The 16,491-nt window shown below is 44.1% G+C and overlaps 1 protein-coding gene across 4 annotated transcripts in view; it reads left to right on the top strand.

Moving 5' to 3' along the window:
• Positions 1-16,491, top strand: part of MEGF11 (multiple EGF like domains 11) — a 394,137-nt gene that overhangs the window by 103,954 nt on the left and 273,692 nt on the right. For all 4 annotated transcript variants that reach the window (XM_032766029.2, XM_032766028.2, XM_032766027.2 and 1 more), the window contains exons 2-5: positions 1,382-1,489; positions 5,875-5,998; positions 10,407-10,508; positions 12,730-12,830. In XM_032766029.2, coding sequence (XP_032621920.1) covers positions 5,883-5,998; positions 10,407-10,508; positions 12,730-12,830 — 319 coding nt within the window. In that variant the 5' untranslated portion in view covers positions 1,382-1,489; positions 5,875-5,882. The remainder of the gene's footprint in view (positions 1-1,381; positions 1,490-5,874; positions 5,999-10,406; positions 10,509-12,729; positions 12,831-16,491) is intronic.

The raw sequence follows: 16,491 nt of genomic DNA, 5'->3' as shown, positions 1-16,491 counted from the left end.
TGCTTCCGGTTCTGGACACAAGGGCAGACTGCTAGTACTGCTGGCACTAGCCTCTCCAGAGCGGTTGGGAACGCCCTAGCCCTGCACAATGGTGTGTGTTGGCTCTCCCTCTCTTCTGCTCCGGTAGGCCCAATAGGTCCCATTCATGGTTATGCTATGGCTCTTTTATGCTAATTCAGATCTGGTCTAGGTCACCTTGCGCAGGCACCCCCAGTGCATGAATCATATTGGGACTTTTTGCAGAGATGAGTCATTCCTGTACCCCAGCTATTTCCAGCAGCTGGACTGCCCCCTTCAGGCCATAGGGAGAAAGCACAAGTTAAGGGAGCCCCATGGCTGCTCTAAGCTACACCAGGGCCTGGTTGTGACTGCAGAGAATAAGGGAAGAGGTGGATTTATGATAGCATTATTTTTGCCTGGTGCCCTGTTACTGTAAGCCAGGTGCTTTTACTCTTAATGAACAAAATTGGAATGGCAATGAATTCCAGAGGTTTAAGCAAAACATCTTCGATTGTTAGCAGAAATATTTCCTTGCCTGTCGTGCTGTGTATTCTTATTAACACGTTAGATAATAAATAGAGGAGTAATTCAAAAATCCTATGCCCAATCCAGTGTTTATACCGATTATCAAAGCTTGGACAATGAGAATCAGTTGAGTTGGTTACAGGTAATCCGTGTTTTAATGTTGGGTAACAGACGTTTCCAGTAAAAGTTTACCTGTTTTTAAAAACTATTTTCCAGAATAAATCATGGAAACGTTTCTATGGATCTTGGCCAAGATTTTCAAACATAGCTAGTGATTTTGAGTCCCCCAAATTTTGGTCAATTAGCCAGAGACCCCATGAAGTGACTTGATTTTCACAGTGCACAATGTCTGAATATCAGCCCCCCCCTTATGGTGTCTGAAGTTGGTAACCATAAACTTGCTAGTCAGTTTTAAAACCCATGGCCAAGCTTAGCTTTTTTAACAAGGTCTAGTGTGAAGCCAAGTGTCTATTCCAGTGGTTCCTTGCTTAAACTATCACAAAACCGTCAGATGGAGAGAAAGGACTGGGTTCTGTCTATAGGACTCTTGATTCTTCTTAGACGGTAAAATGGTATGATCAACAAACACGCAGTCACTTTTCATACTTAGCTCAATGGTGTCTGTCTAATTCATCATCTGCCTGAATTGAAAGGGATAGTTCTGTTGTGTCTTGCAAAACTGCTCACATACATTTATGAGTAAACACTCCACTACCCTTTAATCCAGTGCCTATTGATTTCTCCCGTTAGGATATCTGCTTATGTATGCTTGTTTCTCCCATTTCTACCTTAAGCCACTTCTGCTCCCTCTCACCACTCTTTATTGACCTGTTTTTGTACCCTTGACTGTTTGCAGTGCCCAATGAACTTTTGAAGAGCCCGGCTCTGCCTATGCAGTGTGCGTTCCTTAAAGCCCTGATAGTCTGTAGACGCAGGATCCAGGAGGAATTTTCAACACACTGAGGTAAGGCAGTGTAACACAGATGCTTCTGCTTTGTTGTAGGGTTTTTAGAGGAAGAAATGTCTTTTTGTTCACTGCATTGGATGAAATCTGTGGACATCTACCTCAAAAACATAGCTTAGGTTAGTTTCCTGATTCTACATTTAGGCACCTAAGGGGGAGAGTTTCAATAGCACCCGGGGATTTAGGAGCATCAAATCCCACTGAAAAGTCATTTAAGTTTTGGGTGCTTTTACAATCCTCTCCCTTAAAATGTTAATGTCCTGCCTTTCACAGGTACTGGGGAACCCCAAACACTACTGAAATCAGTGGGACGTACGGGTGACCAACACTTTTGAAAAGGGAATATTTCTGCTACATCTATGCTCTACTTAGCAGGGGTCCATTGAGTTTTTTGTCCCCTCTGCTTGTAGGCCCTAATCCTGCTAGGTGCTGTGTGATTTCAGCTCCTGTTACATATACTGAGGGTTAGGGGGGAAACAATGTGTTTTTATCTGTGTTCGTTTGACGTTTCATTCAATTTAAATGATTATCTACATCTTTCATTGTCTCTGCAAACCCAACCACCATTTCACCAACAAAGCATTTTGCAAAAGGAACTCGCAGACAAATGAATCAATGGCTTGCCACTGAGTGGGTTTTCTGTAGCTAAGATTAGTGGGTTAACAGTGAGAATGCATTACCATTCTGCTGTGATGAAACCAGTGGAGTGGGTTTCAGGATGCGGGATGAATACTTCTGTGCCAGTGCTATAGCTTTGGTCATGAAATTAATTCTAAAAAGAGCCTGGTATGTGAAAATGGCTTGATGTATAACAGACACGTGACCCAATCCGTTGTGATTAACAGAGAGCGACACCATGGGAAAAAGTACACCATGAACATTTTGGACAGCAAGGGCACTTATTTTGTCAGATCATGCCTAGCCTTGAGCACTGTCAACTCTCAGAGCAAGACTCTGGAGCTCCATGTTGGCCAGCCAGTCAAAGTCATCCCTGATGGCCCACTACTGGCCCACAAAGAACCCACTAATTGGCTGGCTTGTGGGACTGAGCCTTGAAGTGAGAGATTTGGAAAGGCACAAATGGGAGCTTTTGACTTTCTCTCCCTTGTTGAAATTCTCTCCCTGTTGTTCCTCATTCTCCCTGCTTTGTGAGCTGGACCAGACTGGGGTTCTTAGCTATGGCTTTAGGGCTCTGTCTGGCATTTAATGTATTTGGGATGCTGTTTTAGTGGCAACTGGTAGTAACCCACTGTGTTTCCTGGAATGCACGTGCAGCCTGGTGAGATGGTTTCATTTCTACCACCCTGCATGACAAAGATCACAGCTGTGTCTGTTGTCAGGCTGAAGGCAGGTAGCCTTCACAAGAGGGCTAGTTTCTAAGGGTCAGATTTTGCTCAGGCTTGCGTTCAGCACTGAGGCCAGGTACCAAGGCAGTCCTTGGGCTGAGGAAGTGCAAGGACGCAGTGCCACACTTCCAAGGCACAAGGGGAGATGCAGCACAAGGGCCCACCTGCCTCCACGTCAGACAAAAGGGGGGAGAGAGAGGAATTGCATACTGCAGCAGTGCTCCCTCTTCCCTACAGCAATTCAGGGCTCCCTACAATGCAAGTGCCTCCAACACAGCTGATGGCTACATAGCCATGTTACTGCCCTCAATTGTTAGTGCCTTCAGTCATTCTGCAGGTGGGGAAGGAAGCTAGGCCCACACTTACAAAGGTATTTAGATGCTTAAAGGTGCAAAGTGGGGTTTACAAAAGGGCCTGAAATCAGTGGACTTGAGTGCTTTTATAAATCCCACTAGGCACCTAAATACCCAGGAGCGCTGCCAGCTTTTTTGGCGCCCTAGGTGACGGAAGGTCCTGCACCCGAAATGACGCCCCCGACAGAGGCGGCGGAAGGTTGTGTCCCTGAAATACTGCTGACGGCCAGGGCGGCCGCCACCCCTCAAATGTTAGTGTCCTAGGCGACCGCCTAGGTCACCTAATGGGTTGGGCTGGCCCTGTAAATACCATTCAGTCTAACTCTTAGTCTGTTGGCGGATGGGTTGCCTCATAAGACCTCAAAAAACCACTTTTGGGGTTGTCAGGTTTTGGCCTGGTGTCTGCTGTAGCTGCAGCGCATTGTCAGACATGCTGGTCTGGGTCAGATGGCCAGGGCTGTGCAGACTAGCAGGCAGGGTCCGTTTACAAACCATGGGAAGTCCCTGCACTTTCTCATTAAGCTCAAGGAGCTGCCAACAATTAGGAGCTTGGTGCACTTGCTCTTTGCTGTGAGTATTGTCTACACTCATATCGATTAGTTACGTCTTTAATAAACTGTGGTCAGTGTGCTCCTTTCCCTTAAAAAGGTGTTGCATCCTCCTTCAGCAGATACCCACAGGTGTAAGTGTATTCTTCAGCGTGCTAACGAGCAACTTTGCTATGTCTTCCTTTCGTTACTAGAGCTACTAGACAGGAATAGCTTTGGAGCCTAACAGGAAGGGCCTGATCCCAAGCCCATTGAAATTAATGGGATTCTTTCCTTCTTGTTCTCTGGGCTTTGGATCAGGCACCAATACGGGATCAGCTTTCCCTCTCTTGTTCATTTTACTTTGTGCTTATACGCTCAACGCGACATCTGTGCTGGGCAGGATCAACCCCTTAATGTGGTTTTTATGCCAGTTCCTGCAGTGAGGTAACGTAACGAGAGCCATGTGTTTTGCAGCCAGCAGAAGGGAGATCTGTTCTGTTGCTAGGAGAAGCCTGCTGGCAATGTCTGAGGTTAAGTTATGGAACCATGTTGGTCACAGTGCTGTATTAGAGGAGGACGTATTTATGTCAAATGCCTGAAATGGAAATTGTAATTTTATTGTTCACTGAGTTTTAATACTTTATTTCCTTAAGAGGCTGCATCGTTGGATGCAGGGTTGATGTATTAGCCCCAAGTTTTCCATCCAGCTGGAGTTCTTGACAGGCATTTGAGAAGTCTTGATTAGTAGCGCCACTCTGGTCTGGAGATCAAAGTATGTTGCCTATTTGTAAAGAAGAGGTTTGCAAAGCCTTTTCCCAGGCCTGTACAGGTTGAGATAGTTGACACAAGGAGTGCAAAGAGGTTACAGGGGAGCTTTTGGAGTCGTATCCTACTTGGCTTTCTCATTTTAGGAGTCTCTTTGAAAGCTGCTCTTATGAATAAGATAAGAGGAATTTGGCCCTCGGTGATTTTCAGTTAACCTCAGTTGCCAGAACACTGACAAACACAGTGTATTCAATTTATATTTATAGATCTATGTATCAGTCTTCGTACATATAGACTAACACTTCCTCAGATACATCTATCCTCATAACATCAATTAGATGATGAAGAATCCAAACCAAATGAGTTCAGGCATTTCTACTTCAGATGTTCAACATGGCTATTATTTATTTCTTCATTAGCATGACATGGTGGAATCAGCTGACCTCTGTCACTCCGAATGGACGCTTCAATAAAAGCTGAAAAGTGAATTGATTTTCCCTCGGTCATGTAATAAGCATATCTCTTTGAGGTCTAGCCTACTCTGACACATGTAAATCTCATTAAAATTAATGAGAGTGGGTTTCACCCATGGGCTGATGGGAATATAGATTATTTTAACAGCTAAATTATTTACTTTATTTGTGAAAGCAGCCTTAATGACCTTCGGTATCAAAAATGTTCTCAGGGAGAATCATGGGTCTTGATATCTTGGGTAGTTTCACCTGCAAATTTAAGCTCAAACCTACTGAAATCTGTTTAGATTCCTAATTTTAGGACATGCCTCTGCACTGCATCCTTCGTAGTGAGAGGATTTGACTTTTTGCAGGTATCAGCCCCACTGTCAAGGCTGTGTTGAGATTTGCACTTAAAGCAGAAGTTAAATCCTCTTGGAACCTATATGAATAGTAGAATGTATCTTTCACAAATTTACAGCAATGGCTCTGAGTAGAGGATGAATTTTTTGAGAATTTTCCAGTAAATCTGTAAATTAGTTTCTGAGTTATACGCATGTTAATATAGCTCCTTTAAGAAATTATTTGGTGAGTCTCATCTGTTTCTTTTCCAGAGCTCTCTAGTAAATACATTCCTGATTGCTCAGATCTGAATATTGACTCGTCTAGATTGTAGCAAAATATAAGGCATAGGCCACTTACTGACTTTATTATGGTGTCAGTATTTTATTTATTAACATTTCTACTGATAAGCCTTTCTGTCCACACCATGATAATAAATAATTGTCACTTGGAAATATTGTTTTCAGTTCATTATGGGTGTGAGGCAGGGGATCAAAATGAGTTTGTGCTGACGTTCAGGCCTAGTCTTGGAAATATTAAGCAGATGTTCTTTCATACTGATCTGTTAATGAACATTGTTTTGTTCTCTTCATCTAGAAACAAGGATGGTGGTCTGCATGTGGTTGTGGTGGATTCTAAAAGTGCTTACCCTGTCTTTCTTGCTGAAAATGACTCTGTCCTTAAATCCAGATGATCCCAATGTTTGTAGTCACTGGGAAAGGTAATGTATAAGCAGTGTCTCCTTCATTTGATAGCCAGTTCAGATTTGTACACTGTAAAGGCAGAATTATCATCACCAGGAGTCAAATTCTGTCATCACCCCGCACAAACAGACACAGATCTATGCTGCGGAGGCAACATTAGTACCTGTGTCTGGATTCAGAGCAGCCAAAATAATCAGCACCAGGGCTATGCATTAGGGAACATAGTATCATACTACTTATCTTCTGTCCTGCTCCGGAATGCTCCTTTTGTGGCTCCTATACAGGAGCTCTCTCCATGCATTCAGGGTTTGAGTCTGTCTCCCTCTTGAATTGCTGGGTGCAGGTTTCCTGGCCGGTGGCTGAGCACAGCGTTTGCCAATGTTTGGCACCAAGTATTGATCCTTTGTTGGTACAAAGTGCAGGTTTGTATTATGAATTCTGAACGTCTTGGTTTCGCCTGCGGAATTCCCATCAATACCAGTGAAAGTTCTGCATATGAGACGAAGGCAGACTATGCAACACAGACCCCTAGACTAGAGAGCTCTGTGCACTAGAGCCCCCAATTGTGAATTAGGATAATTTTGCTCACAGCATATCTTTGTTATAGTGATAGGCTCTCATCCCATAACTGGGTCTGTGCAGGTGGGCTCTTGTGTCTGCATGGAGCCCTTTTTGCCTTCAGTGAGGCTCCATAAGGATGCAGGGGTCCATTTCCAGAGACCACAGATACTAAAGTTGCTGCACATTAAGGTTTAACTCATGGAGCTTCCGTCCCAGTTACGTGTGTTATTCCAGCATAGGAGTGAATGGGGCCCTAACATTTCTCTGTAGCTTATACTACAGCAAGCATGGCTCCTGTAACGAGTAAATATGCATATATAGCATAGTGGCATTTATGAAGTTCATTATGATTTGATTTTTGGAGGTCTTTGTTAGAGCGTGAAGTGGTTTACAGGAAAAATGCAGCTGAAAAGAGAAGCATGTTTATGTGCAGAAATGGTGTTTTGCAGTCGTGGTGAGGGGTGATGCATTCAGAGCACAGGAATAAAATATTGATTTTGTGTGAAGGAAGTCCGCAACCTAGAGACCCAGTGAAGGAGAAACAAAAATTAAATAGCAAAATGGATTGGTTGTACTGACCAAGATGACGTTGTTACTTAGACGTTAATAAATCAACCAAAAAAGATTAAGTTGGTGTAACGCTGGGTAACAAATAAGATCATAAAATAATAATAAAGATTCATGAATGTTATTGTTTTACATTTATAACGAGCAATGTAAATAAAAATCTCACCACCAACGAAAACCTCCAGCAAGTTGTTATACAGAGAACAAAAGTGATTGTCTTGTGGCTGCCCAGGCAGAAGGGAAATATGACAGATAGATCAATGTATTAAGAGCCCAATCTACTGACTTCAATAGGCATCAACTCTCCAGGCAAATATTTTGACATCATCTGTTGTTAAGAGTTCAGTTCTGAAGCCTTTAATCACGCCAGCAGTCTCATTGACTACAATGGGATCACTTGCATGATTAAGACCACTGATTTGATTTAAGCGTTTGCAGGATTTAGCTCATAGGTCCAGGTCCTGCAGTTAGTAAAGACTGTAGGTTTCTGCAGGGAAGTTCAGTGCAGGATCAGGGCCTTATAGTGCAAGATTCTCAGCTTTGTGTTTGCCTGGCTGGCAACACGCACACCTAGGAGGCTATGGGTGGAATTTTCTAAAGCATTTAAGTGATCTAGGAGCACTGTATCACAGTTCAACGAACTGCCCCAGTATTTCCCCTCCCTGTTCCCTTAAGGGCACCCGATTCTAGGCTCCCAGTTCCTCGGCTGTCACCTATTTCGGGTAGAGACCCATGTCTTTTTTCCCTTCTGACTGGGGTTTTTCCAGCCTGCAAAGCTCCCTGCTTACAATGAGTTGTCCCCAGCAAGTCAGACTGCCTAAAAAGTCTGCGCTTTGCTTTCTCTGCGAAGGCTAATGAACAGCTGGAATTGCCAACGGTTACAAGTTACCACACAGCTCTTTATAAGCAAGTACATTTATTCTTAAGGGGAAAGCCTTACAGAGAAAAAGTACTGACAACAATAAAAGAACCTACACGCATGTCATAAGCTTACCAGAGATCACCCCAACTCCAACAAGGGCTCTGATAGGAGTCAGTCCTTCACACCCCACCAACGGTTCCTTAGCACAGACCAGGCACACTCATGAATAGGTTAGTCTTTCCTTTACACAGCTTGGCCTTTAATCTTCAGACTGTGGGTAATCAGCAGACAGTGGTCCTCTCCTTTGGATGTAGCTTCAAAAGGCTGGGTTTTTGCATCACTAGAGGTGGGGAATTTGCGTTCACCTCCCCCTAGAGATTTCCAAGGCTAACATTAGACACTGTTTGTCCCGAAAGTCCTTTCTTGTCTGGCCCATTGTTCAGTCTATTCTTTGAAGTTCATAGCACTTCCCAGGGTTCAAATCCCATCTGCCCCGCTAGAGAAGTTGCGTGCAGTCCCAGCCCACAATAATACATAACCTTTGCATTTAATACATTGGACTCCAAAGATACTTAAATTTAATTCAGTAAGGTTTTTCCAGGATGCTGCAGGAAATTCCTATTGATGTGGGAGTGAGACGTATGGCATTTGTGCTTCTAAGTTATGTAAACTCTTTAAAATACCAGCCTCATCTAAATAAATATAATTAATAATAGTAAGGTAGTACCTGTTGCACAAAATAAGTAATATGTAGTGATGGGGGATGACTGCTGACATCTTCCCAGTCTTCACTCTTTTTGTAATTTTTAACCAGTTTACCCAATTTCTGCACATTGCAATCTGTTCAGGTCTGTAAAAGATAATATCACATTCTGTCCAAATCTCAAAATCTTACCATGCCCGATAGCACGTAACTCATAATTTTATGATCTGCAATTAGTTACCAGGTTATTTCTTCTACAAATTACTTAGGATTAAATTTGTGCAGTTTAAAAATAAACACCCTTGAGACCTTTTATACCTTATCCCCGGTTTGATTGGTGCTCCCAATATTTGTTGAAGTAATGACTCTCCTTCATCATAAAATGAAATGTAAGACTCCCACCATGCTGGTAAAACTCAGCAGCATTAAGTTAATATGTGCTCACATTCGCATTTTGGTATACAAGCAAAAATTAACACTCCTAATAGGAAGACCTCTGATACGATTTAAAGACACGGAGCATTTTATAGATCTTCTAAGCCAAACTATTTTGCTGTACATACGTTTTGTATTTAGAAAACGTAAAGTTTATACCAGTTGCCCTTCCCAGCTTTTAAAACACGTAATGCATTTTTTGGGAACATTTATTCCTAACTTCGAAAGAAATGGATTTTTAAATCAGTCGGAAATACTCCCTAAATGTCTCAGGTGTGCCTTATATGCAATGGTCCGAGCTGGGAGCAGAAGCTCTAGGAGGGATTCTGCTTCTAGGTGGAAGTGGGAAGTGGGATCAGGCCCATAGTTTCCAGGCAGGGCCGACTCTAGGCACCAGCAAACCAAGCACGTGCTTGGGGCGGCACATTTTCAGGGACATTTCCGGCCATCTTTTTTTTGCTTTGGGCGGCAAAAGTCTAGAGCTGGCCCTGGCAGCCACAGCGCGTCGTGCATGGGGAGTGCCCTGAGGCTGCTGTGGTTCGTGCTGTGGGGGAGCAGCGCCTGCACCTTGTGGCTGGGTTAGGCAGGCTCTGAGCGGGGGACACTCGGGCTGGAGGCCGCCCCACGGGGCACATGGAGCCGCCTGCAGGTGCCGCAGGGTGGCCGCTCCCCAGTGCCACAACCGGGGCTGGATGAAGTTGCCTGAGCCACCCAGGGACTGCGGCAGGGCGGTCAGAAGCAGCAGCAGCGGGGTCTAGAGGGCGGGGCGCTACTGTGCAGGGCCTGTGTCCCACTCTCCGGGGCTCCGCTTCCTCTGGGGCTACCTTGCCCCAGCTCCTCAGCCCCCTGCTGGGGTGATCCCCTGGCTCTACCCTCCTGGGTCCCAGCCAGTCCTGGAGGCGGGAGGCCCGGCTGGAGGGACCCTGGGCTGAGGCGCGGCCTGGAAGCCCTACTGCTTACCCCGACCTGGCCAGTGCTGGACTGGCTGGAGGCGAGGGGAGAGCAGACGGAGTCAGTCCTGGTGGGAGGGAGTCCAGGGCTGGGGCGGCAGGGGATGTGGTTGGGGGAGGGCACTGGTGTGTGTGAGGGGGAGAGAGCTCAGGGCTGGGGTGGTGGTCAGCCAAAAATTTTTTTGCTTGGGGCGGAAAAACCCTAGAGCCAGTCCTGTTCCCAAGGCTGTTGATTTAGTTATTTCTTAGGCTGGAATTAGGTGTGGGCACATGTCAAGGAAGCAGAGGGGTTTTTTTTTCACATTGTAAAGAACTGTCTTTCCCTCTCTTTCGTTGTCTGTTCCTAGCTATGCTGTGACAGTGCAGGAATCTTATGCTCACCCTTTCGATCAGATCTATTATACGAGATGTACTGATATACTGAACTGGTTCAAATGCACTAGACATCGGTAAGTGCTGTTGCCAAGATATTTTAATTGTATTTTGCCCTTTCATCTCCCCATATACCCAAACCTTTGTGTTATCTCCTTCCTGATACCGAAGGAAATACAGGCCTTTCTGCAACAAAATCTTTGTGACTGATAAAAGCAGCAAAGAATCCTGTGGCACCTTATAGACTAACAGACGTTTTGGAGCACGAGCTTTCATGGATGCGTGCATCTGATGAAATGGGTATTCACCCACGAAAGCTCATGCTCCAAAACGTCTGTTAGTCTATAAGGTGCCACAGGATTCTTTGCTGCTTTTACAGATCCAGACTCACATGGCTACCCCTCTGATACTTGTGACTGATAATATTTCATTAGCCTTTGCACTGAGAAATCCAGTGGCAATCTAGGAAACCAGGAGAGGGACAGTGACTCTCCTGAACTTTGATTCAGCTACATCAGGGATTCTCAAACTGGGGGTTGGGAACCCTCGGGGGTTGCGAGGTTATTACATGGTGGGGTCACGAGCTGTCAGCCTCTACTCCAAGCCCTGCTTTGCCTCCAGCATTTATAATGGTGTTAAATAAAAAAGTGTTTTTAAATTATAAGGGGAGTGGTCGCACTCAGAGGCTTGCTGTGTGAAAGAGGTCACCAGTACAAAAGTTTGAGAACCACTGAACTCCACAGAATACTTCAGTTGCCTAGTGCAAGATGGAACCAAATGGTTTTGGATGTATCACAGAGTCTTTCTTTCTCTTTTAGGCTGTTAGTTTGAATATGGGTCAGGTTGGTGATGACTAGAAATGGGACCAAGCTACAAAGTTTGCATCTAAATCTAAAGCTGAATTTCCCATAAATTTGGAGTTTGGGGCCAATCTCCATCTCCAGCACGGAGGGAAAGTTGTTGCCATCTGATCAAATTCTCCTGGGTGGTGTGAAATCAGCTATTGGCAGCTTGGCTCCCAGTGGAAAGCCATTCAAATAAACACCCAGCACAACTGGTCCTCTTGGGGTCTCTTCCTGCTAGCAGCTGCTAATTGGGCTCGATTCCTATTGACTCAGTGGCAGCTGAGGGCACTCAACACCTTGTAGGTTTGGAACTCCATTTTAGTTTCTGTGGTCTGGTGCCCAGAACTGGGCACAGAAGTTGAACTGCTCATGCCAAGAATAGTGGTTTGGTTGGAGTATAGCAGACTAGGTGGGGTTGACTTGTCTAATAGAAAGAACAACAAAGACTCAGCCAAAGTACATTTTCCAAAGTATTGTCCACTCTGCTGCACGGAGAAAGGTAAAACTCCCACAGAACGCTCAGTGTGGTGGCTTTTTATTTATTTATTTTTGCATTAGAGGCTCCTGATAGGGAAGGCTGCCTTACGGTGCTTTCTTGATAGCAGTGTTATGCCATCTTCAGGGCTGGCTCCAGGCCTCGCGCGCCAAGCGCGTGCTTGGGGCGGCATGCCTCAGGGGGCGCTCTGCTGGTTGCCAGGAGGGTGGCAGGCGGCTCCGGTGGACCTCCCGCAGGCCTCCCTGCGAAGGGTCCGCTGGTCCCGTGGCTCCGGTGGAGCATACGCAGGCATGCCTGCGGGAGGTCCACCAGAGCTGCGGGACCAGTGGACCCTCCACAGGGACACCTTCGGGAGGTCCACTGGAGCCGCGGGACCGGCGAGTGGCAGAGCGCCCCCTGCGGCGTGCTGCCGTGCTTGGGACGGTGAGATGGCTAGAGCTGGCCCTGGCCATCTTGCAAGGGAATGAAGTCTGGGAATAATTACTAGTGGAGACAATGCACTTTGGGGGTTAATTTCCCTGTCTCCTGTAACAATAACTAGAGATACAGCTTGCCTTGCAATAGTTCTTTGTGTGGCATACTGAAAACGTAGTTTCCACAGAAGATTGTGTTGATCCCATTGCTGATAGCTGATCTTTCTGAAACACAGAGAAGAATGGCTATTCCTGAAAAAGCTGCTTGCCCTCTCTTTAGTTCTGTGACAATGTTTTCAAATAGCAGTACCAAGAAGGGCTATGTAGGCTGATAGCTGCAAATACTGTGTTTATAATACGTGTTCTACTGGAAGTTTCAAAATACATATTGATTTTTTTATGGTGTTTTTTTAATATCAAAAGCCTTCATGCATTTTAAAGTAATTATTGAATGCTCTCCTTGCTATAATTTAACACAAACATAATTCCAACCATAGGCATTGATTTCCAATACTGTCAAATGGCTTTCTGTCTTGCAATTTAGAATAAGTTATAAAACAGCATATCGAAGAGGACTAAGAACAATGTATCGGCGAAGATCTCAATGCTGCCCTGGATATTATGAAAGTGGAGACTTCTGCATACGTATGTATACAGTTTTGATTCATACATTACAATTAAAAAATATCTTCACCCAGAAGGTGTAGAAAAATCAAAGATGCTAATACAACAGTAATCAATAAAATTGAGGGCTGATTTCAGAGCTACTGAGCATCCACTGCTCCTCTGACTTAAGTAAGAAGTGTGAGTGCTCAGCATCTCTGAAGGTGAGATCTTTAAAGTCTGAGGCCCTGATTCAGGAAATCATTCCAACTTCAGCACACACTTAATTTTAAGCATATGCCTAAATCCCAGATCGTTTGCATTATTTTTAGGTGCCAGATGTTTTCCACATTACTTTAAAAAACAGTAATACTCTGAGTCTCCAACCAAAAGATCAGGGCATGTTAGCACAGTATATCTTTCCGGTGTAATATTTTTCTATCTGTTCTTTCTCCTTCTAATGTGTCAAGTCCCACACTGGTTTTGTCCATATTCATTTTCAAGAGCTATTTCCACTCTGAAGATGAGGTTCTTCACTGATCCTTAACTGCAGTCATCACAGAACCCGCCCCCCCCCCCCCTTCTAAGAAAGTTACTCTGGTGGAGCAGACTGTGGCCTTGTTTACACTGCTAAAAAAGCTGTTTTTTTAAAATCTTAGAGTAACTAATATGCATGAATCCATCTGAGCTATCCTGAGACCAGGCACATCAGTTTTACCAGGAGGTATACAGCTCTGTACCCCTTCCAGGGGTACAATCTCAGTGAGTTTACCTCACATTAAAACTAAAGTACCTAGTCTTCACTATGTTTGACCAAGGGATAGCACTCACTCACTTATGTGCATTGGTTTCCCCGATGTACAAAATACACCCTTTTCAGCACTGAAGACAACTTTGGTCTGTGTCTACAGTTGAGATCCTTCCCGTCTCTTCCCCTCCTCATCTGCCACCCTGTCTTTGTTTTCTTTAGCCATCCTGCCACTTTCTGTTGGTTATTTTTGTTTGGGTTTTTTACATGGTGATCACTACCCTGCTACTGTCATTGAACCATCTCACTCCTAGCAATGTAAAGTATCTTGCTCCCTCTCATGGTAGAACCCACAAGAAGAGGTCAGGAGTCACCAAGGAATTCACCTCATGGAATTCTCTTCCAATGGTGCCTTAATGAGAGGAGGAGGAATGGTTTGGAGACTGGAATTCAGCCTCCAAACTACACAGATCCTGGGTCCCACTGGGGAAAGGAAGCTCCAGCCACTACAAAGGAGATGCTCCTCCACATTGCTTCAGTCAGCCAGTCCTTTAAAATCTATTTCATTAGGATTAGTGGGAGTCGATGGCATGTGGCGAAGGGAGACTATATCCCGCAGTGTGTATGATGATCAAAAGAAAGTTTGATTAAAAAACAGTGTGTAGATTAAAGGCTAATTGAGTCTTCTTTCATTAATAGCAGCCTTTATTTCTTGCAAAAGTTAAATAGCTTTGTAATTAACAATTACATGCTTAGGCTGCTGAAGGCTGAGTTTAACTCTCTATTACTGGCTTTTTCTTGGATTAAAAGCAGGAGAGAAGCCTTTTTTGTTGTTGTTTTGATCCTTTTCTCCTCTTGTTTATTGTCCCTTTAGAAAGGAATCTCAGATTTTTTTTTTCTTGCTTGTTGTGTTGGTATTTTCAGTGTGAATTACCATTGATATAATCTGTTTTGCTTAGTCTTAACTACTCAAGTAATCCAGAGATGCGTGGCTCTGCCTTTCATTCCGTAGTGCCTCTTTCACTCTTCTCGTGTCAATGGTAATGCATTGTGGACAGTGGCAGATAGGCAGGAGATCAGATATTTTTCTTTTTTGAATTGGAAATCTGCCCAATTCTGCATTGTCTAGTTGGAGTGAGATCTCTTTGGGACAGGGACCAGTCTTTTTACATGTCTGTAAAATGTATAGAACAGTTTGGAGTGCAGTGTAACACTAATCTCTGAATCAGTGTCCTGTCTCTGCTACGGGAGCAGCTGTCAAGTTAGGTTCTCATCTTTAGCTCCTTGAAGTCCCCAGCAAAACTCCCATTGCCTTCAGCAGGAGTGTGAGGCGGCCTCTGTGGCTGGGATCATTTTGTTGTTAGTAATGAATTTGGGATACAATAAATCAAATGTTGTTGCTAAGGTGTTGGCAGTTGTTGTGTGATATTCCTTCTCACGAAACTCTGGCAGAATCATTTGGTTACAACTTATACCACCCTTTGCTAGTTAAATACTGGTAATTTTTCAGCAGAGATTGCCATTGGGACTGAATTATACAGAGCAGAGCGCTGCTTTTCCATTATGGAGGAATGTTTACTAGGAAGTACATTGAGCCCATCAATCTCATTTTATTGGTGACCTAAGATGGATGTGACTGCATGTCCAGAGGTGAAAGGTTAGAGAATTCACCTATTTCAGCATCTTAGCATATAGCTTTGGGAATTTAACTTTGAGGGAGGAGTTTGTCTTTGTGACATTTGCTTTTATTGCCTTACTAGGCAAGATTTAAAATAAAAAAAAATCAAACACAAAAAGTACATGCTTTTTTCCCACACTGGTGTCTTAGAAATGGTCCCTAGCAGTCTGGTAGTTGTGCAAAACGATTTCCCCCTCTCTGCATATATTTATGCATGACAGAGCTTTCCACTGAGCTGCCTCTGAAAACAAACTGCATCCTCCGGGTAGTAGATCAGAGCAAGTATGATTTAGTATACTTTGTTTGCTAAGGGAAGCTGTTGGCAAAGCAAGTGCATAAACTACAGAAATTTTTTTTTTTTAAAACAACAAGGGTTCAAATGCCCTTCAGGAAGGATTTTTAAATTGTACCAACTAGGTTAGCATCTGTGGTAGATAAAGCGGCTTTACCTTTAGAAAAGAATGTTACGCGGGTCTTTTGTTGTTTTGCCCTTTGAGCAGAGTGTAATTGAGGATTTCCCTTTTAAAAAGTGCATCAGGTGGAAAGAGCCCCTGATTCACTAAATGGACAGCTCTTTGTCTGGGAGACCAATGCTTTCTTCAGTCTGTCCCTTTTAATCTTTTCTTGCAGATCAGATTTATATAAAGCATCCACAGGAGAAGTTTGTCCTAGGTAGCACAAGGGGCAGAGATCCAGGCATGAGAAAAGTGTAGGGGAAGGCAGAAAGCAGCATATTCTCCCTTCTACCCCAACCCTTGTATATTTAACCTTTTTATTACTGACTTGGCACAAAAAGCAGGAATGTGCTAATAAAGTTTGCGGATGACACAAAGCTGGGAGGTATTGCTAACACAGGGAAGGACTGGGATATCATTCAGGAAGATCTGGATGACCTTGTAAACTGGAGTAATAGTAATAGGATGAAATTTAATAGTGAAAAGTGCAAGGTCATGCATTTAGGGATTAATAACAAGAATTTTAGTTATAAATTGGGGACACATCAGTTGGAAGTAAGGGAGGAGGAGAAGGACCTCGGAGGACTGGTTGATCACAGGATGACTATGAGCCGCCAGTGCGATATGGCCGTTAAAAATGCTAATGCAGTTTTAGGATGCATCAGGCGAGGTATTTCCAGCAAAGATAAGGAGGTGTTAGTACTGTTATACAAGGCACTGATGAGACCTTATGTGGAATACTGTGTGCAGTTCTGGTCTCCCGTGTTTAAGAAGGATGAATTCAATCTGGAACAGGTTCAGAGACAGGCTACTAAGATGATG

This window comes from Chelonoidis abingdonii, chromosome 9 (assembly GCF_003597395.2).
Source record: "Chelonoidis abingdonii isolate Lonesome George chromosome 9, CheloAbing_2.0, whole genome shotgun sequence".
Lineage (NCBI taxonomy): Eukaryota > Metazoa > Chordata > Testudines > Testudinidae > Chelonoidis > Chelonoidis abingdonii.
The sequence above is the reverse complement of the archived record's forward strand: the minus strand, read 5'-3'. Positions and strand labels throughout refer to the sequence as shown.